The 5,221-nt window shown below is 50.0% G+C and overlaps 1 protein-coding gene across 1 annotated transcript in view; it reads right to left on the bottom strand.

The window, feature by feature from the left end:
- Positions 1–5,221, bottom strand: part of cad (carbamoyl-phosphate synthetase 2, aspartate transcarbamylase, and dihydroorotase) — a 15,279-nt gene that overhangs the window by 9,066 nt on the left and 992 nt on the right. The window contains exons 2-15 of the mRNA XM_008313536.3: positions 4,357–4,496; positions 4,159–4,288; positions 3,910–4,052; positions 3,614–3,755; positions 3,352–3,523; positions 2,171–2,356; positions 1,983–2,092; positions 1,585–1,727; positions 1,357–1,488; positions 1,020–1,253; positions 701–922; positions 427–615; positions 211–335; positions 1–124 (exon numbers count right to left, since the gene is read on the bottom strand). The exon at positions 1–124 is cut by the window's left edge and continues 1 nt beyond it. Coding sequence (XP_008311758.1) covers positions 1–124; positions 211–335; positions 427–615; positions 701–922; positions 1,020–1,253; positions 1,357–1,488; positions 1,585–1,727; positions 1,983–2,092; positions 2,171–2,356; positions 3,352–3,523; positions 3,614–3,755; positions 3,910–4,052; positions 4,159–4,288; positions 4,357–4,496 — 2,192 coding nt within the window. The remainder of the gene's footprint in view (positions 125–210; positions 336–426; positions 616–700; positions 923–1,019; positions 1,254–1,356; positions 1,489–1,584; positions 1,728–1,982; positions 2,093–2,170; positions 2,357–3,351; positions 3,524–3,613; positions 3,756–3,909; positions 4,053–4,158; positions 4,289–4,356; positions 4,497–5,221) is intronic.

Below are 5,221 nucleotides of genomic sequence, written 5' to 3'. Positions count from 1 at the left end.
CATGGAGCTGCCGATCTTGGTGGAAACCCTGAGGAACTTGCTGAGATCCCAACGAGGAACCTTCACCACGCAGTAGTCCAGACTGGGCTCAAAGTTGGCGGTGGTGGAGTTGGTCACAGAGTTCCTGAAGGAAACACAACCAAAGGTTCTTACTGACAGAACAGCCGAGTCCAGAACACTGGGACCAAACGCTGATCCAGGGTCTCGTACTTCAGTTTTGGCAGTGGAATCCCCAGGCCCAGTTTGGCCGCTACGTAGGCCAGAGGATAACCTGTGGCTTTGCTGGCGAGGGCGGAGCTCCGCGACAGACGAGCGTTCACCTCGATGATGTAATACTGCGAACACATCACATCACAGACACTGAACACTCACGGCGGCACTGTGGTGCGTGCGTTCATGACACGGCGTCACATGACCGCAGGATACCTGTTCAGACTCGGGGTTGAGGGCGTACTGGATGTTGCACTCTCCCACGATGCCCAGGTGTCTGATGACTTTGATGGCCGTGCTGCGGAGCATGTTGTACTCGTGGTCGTTGAGCGTTTGACTGGGCGCCACCACGATGGACTCTCCAGTATGGATGCCCAGAGGGTCAATATTCTCCATGTTACACACCTGAAAAAAACCAAACAAATCAAAGCAGAATCAGAATTGTTCACAGATATTTTCTTACACCGTTTTTTTCTCCACATTTACTCACGGTGACACAGTTGTCGTAGGCGTCTCGGACCACCTCGTACTCGATCTCCTTCCAGCCTTTCAGCGATTTGTCCACCAGCACCTGGGAGGTGTGAGCGAAGGCTGAGGTCACCAGGGAGGTCAACTCCTCCTTGTTGTTGGCAAAGCCCGATCCTAGACCCCCGAGAGCGAAGGCTGAGCGGACCAGGACAGGGAACCCCAGACGTTCTGCAGCTGCCACGGCCTACAGGAAGTCACAACAGGAAACACGGGGCGGAGGTGAAGCAGCCGTTTCACTGGACGACGGTGGCGGGTTTTTCTTGTGGTTGGCGTTTCCTCACCTGCTCCACGGACAGCGCTGCTTCACTGGGGGCCACGTGCTCGTTGATCTCCTCCATTTTCTCCACAAAGATCTTCCGGTCTTCCGTCATCTCGATGGAGGCCACCGGCGTTCCCAGGACTCTGACGTTGTACTTTTCCAGCACACCCTGCTTGGTCAGCTCCACGCCACAGTTCAGAGCCGTCTGACCGCCGAAGGTCAAGAGAACGCCATCGGGACGTTCATTTTTTATGACCTGGTTGAAGAGAGCAGGTACGACGGAACAGTTAGAGAACCGTTTACAGCACCGGTGACGGAGAACGGTTCTTTCAACCAGAACCAGCGGAGAGGTGGAGTACCTGGGAGACGTACTCCACCGTGATGGGCAGGAAGTAGACTTTGTCTGCCAGACCTTTGGACGTCTGCACTGTGGCGATGTTGGGGTTGATCAGGACAGTCTGGATGTTCTCCTCCTTCAGAGCCTTGATGGCCTGGAGAACAGACAGCAAACACGGTCCAGGTAAAAAAAATAATTTAAAAACGTTCTATCGCAGAACCTGTTTCAGACCAAGATGTTAAAACCAGACCTGGGAACCAGAGTAGTCAAACTCTCCAGCCTGGCCGATGGACAGTCCACCAGAACCAAGGATCAGAACCTTCTTAGGTCTGGAGACTTCTTCAGGTTTTGGAGAGCTGGGGAAGGTGAGATGATCCATCAACCGCTGCTTAACTGAGGAGAAGAAGAAGAGTGGTTTATACCAAACGACGTGTTCGTTAACAAGACGGACTGTCCTTCACCCAAATGTATTTTATTATATTATATAAATATATACTACTACTACACTGACATCTACCTGCCGTTATATCTATGCCATATTTAGGAATGTTGATTCATCCTGAACGTGATTAATCACAAATATTCATGATTAATCCAACTACTCTGTACTGGAACTGTTTACAGCACAACAGTTCCTTTAAAAAGTACCCGTGTTGGTCCCGCTGCCCTCTTTGTGGTCCTTCACCGTGTCCAGGAAGACGTCGAACAAACTGACCAGATCTGTGGGGCCGGCCTTGTGCTCAGGATGGAACTGAACACTGGAGGAAAAGAAAAAGAAAGTTCAGCGGTGCAGTCTGGGGGTGAGGGGAGGACGGCGCCGTCCCTGAGGGGCTGACCTGAACAGGGGGTGCGTGTTGTGCACGATGCCCTCGTTGGTTTTATCGTTGGCATTGGTGAAGAGGACGTCCCAGCCTTCAGGAAGACTGTCGGGGTCGACGGCGAAGCCGTGGTTCTGACTGGTGATGAAGCAGCGGTTGGTGCCCTGGTGGATGCACGGCTGGTTGTGGCCACGGTTTCCATACCTGGAAGGAGGGAGAGAAACCAGAACCCACCTGAGTCCTGACCCACTGGACAGCTCTGGTTGGTGGAAGAAGTTTCTAGAACAACCCAGGGCTTGGTCAGCCACCCGCCCCCCGACTCCACCCTCAGGAAGGACACCCTGGACAGGAAGTTGCTGCTGCTGTGCTCACCTACTGCCTGTGTGTGTGAAAAGCCCAGGCCGTCACAGCTGACCCCTGGCACCTCCGTTTGACCTCTTACCCTCTGGAGTTTACACTACGAGGTTTGTTTTCCCTCCTGTTGTGTCGCATCGTGGCTCTGTGGGAATTTCGTTGTACCTCCGTATGACAATGACAATAAAGGCTGTTCTATTCTATTCTGTTCTGTTCTGACACAAAATTATTTGGCATTTGTTCCAGGAACTATTTAGTTCCTTAGAAATGGTTCCTCGTACTTGGTTAAGGAGGGTTGGTGTCATACTGTACGCTGTATGGTTTCCCACTGTGCTCCCACCACCGTGTTGCCAGTTCCTGACACCAACAACATTCCAGCAGGTCACTGGGAACATTCTTCCCAACTCCCGACCTTCACACAGATGCTGATAAAGCAGTGAACAGCAGGTGGAGCCGGAGGAAGAGCTTAGTCTGGATAAAAAACACGGCAGTAGAACAGCAGACTCACACTGACATCACACCGACACCTCTGCCATAAAGAAGCAGACGAGAGGTTTTGGCTCCAAAACTCGTGTTTAGACCGAAACCCCAAATATGGGATCAATAAAAGTTCTACATTTTTTTTAGTGATTCCAAATGTAGATCCCTCTGTTCCAGTGTTAGTGACTGATGTTCAGATGGAACAGAGTCTGAGACTAGGATCACACTAGGACTACAGCTACACTGGGGGAAAAAAACCCCTCAATATATCCAATACACACCCCCTAGTGGACATCAGTGGTTTTGCCTGTAATAAAAACGGTTCAGTTTGACCCCAGGTCAGAGAAGAAGACATTTCTCCTCACTTCATCTTGTAGGTCTTGGCTCCAATGACCAAAGAGAGAAGCTGGTGTCCCAGGCAGATTCCAAACACGGGCTTCGGCCGCTCCACACACACCACCTTCCTGATGTTGGTGATGGTGTCCTGACACAGCTGTGGATCTCCGGGACCGTTACTGATGAACAGGCCGTCGAAATCTGCAGCAACAGTCAACAAAGGTCCATGAAGACCACCAACACTCGCTTCACAAAGAACCGACGCAGGTGCAGCCGGACAGCGTCACTGACCTGAGCTGTCCAAAGCGTGGTCCCAGGGCACGACGGTGACACGGGCTCCTCTCCGGGCCAGACAGCGGATCTGGTTGTATTTGATGCCACAGTCGACCACGGTGATCCTCAGAGTCCCACTGGGGTTGAAGACCCTGGGCTCCTGAAGACAATCAGACAGAGACAGTTCTCCAGGGACGTGACATGTGACCAGATCAGAATGATAGCAGTGGATGAAGGTGGGGATTCTCAAAATGAGGGGCAGGGGCCCTCTTGGGTGCAGATCTGTTGCGTACTTTTTGGTGTGGTGGCATTACCTTCATGGAGACCTCCTGGACCAGGTTCCTCTGGTCCGGGTTGTCAAATGGAATGTTATCCTCAGGAGTCCCGCCCACCAGCAGCTTCCCCAACATGGTTCCCTTCTCTCGGATCTTTTTGGTCAGACGACGGGTGTCAATTCCTGGAGAAAGGCAGAAAAAGTCGACCGTTAACGTTTCTACATCTGGTTTGTCTTTACTAAAGTTCTGTTCGGTTCCACGCCGACGCTCGTCTCTGGTTGTTCTGACCTTGGATTCCAGGCACTCCCTGCTCCTTGAGCCACTGGTCCAGCGACTTGACCGAGCTCCAGTGGCTGGGAGAGTCCGACAGCTCCCCGATGATGAGAGCCGCAGCGTGGATCTTGGACGACTCAAACCACTGAGAAAACAAGAACACACTCAGACCAGGACCAGGGCAGGGTCTAGAACTTTGGACCTGTAGCTCACCTTGCTGAGTCCAAACTCCCCCTCCTCATCACTTGGTACCCCGTAGTTTCCAACCAGTGGGTAAGTGAGGGTGAGCATCTGGCAGCGGTAGGACGGGTCAGTGAGGGCTTCTGGGTAGCCGACCATTCCCGTCTGGAACACTGGACACACAACACACTCATTAGCATGTGGCCCACACTCATTAGCATGTGGCCCACACAGACACAAAACCCTGAGCTGCATAGAACCAATGCTATATCCACATGTACAGGTATGGATCTCGAAGGAAACGCTGTTATGTTAGGCCACAGTGTCAGAGCGCCCCCAGATGGCTGAAGAGAATATTGATTTTACCCATTACATATTGCCAATACCTGTACAAACCTGTACATGCTCTGGTATTATAATGAACAATTATAGTTTTGCATCTCAATCCTGTTTTTCCTGTTATTATTACTGCATTACCAAACATCTCCTCTAGTGCACCTCTGTATTTGACTGCTTTCAACTTGTGACATGTAATTTGACAATATTGATAAATATAGTTTAATCTAATCTAAGTGAATCTGGTGCGGTGATAAACAGTGTATAAACATGGAACTTCATTTAAATTTTAAATTACGCAAATTATTGACTTTCAAGATTCAGTTTTTATTGTCATTATATAATAGGTTAAATAAATCATCAAATGCATGGGTAGAAGTCAATATCAGATTATCTGCGACACCTAGGGGGTTGTCAGAGATAGTTTAGGGGGGGTGAAAAAACTTTTTAGTTCATTAAACACTTTGGACATTTTAGATATATATTACAAATAAAAAAAAACCCCATTTACGATCCAAAAATCGTATTATAAATTTCTCTCAAGCGGCTTCAAAAAAAAAAA

This window comes from Cynoglossus semilaevis, chromosome 7, assembly GCF_000523025.1.
Source record: "Cynoglossus semilaevis isolate Cse_v1.0 chromosome 7, Cse_v1.0, whole genome shotgun sequence".
NCBI lineage: Eukaryota > Metazoa > Chordata > Actinopteri > Pleuronectiformes > Cynoglossidae > Cynoglossus > Cynoglossus semilaevis.
Note: the sequence above shows the minus strand (reverse complement) of the source record. Positions and strands in the feature narration are given on the sequence as shown.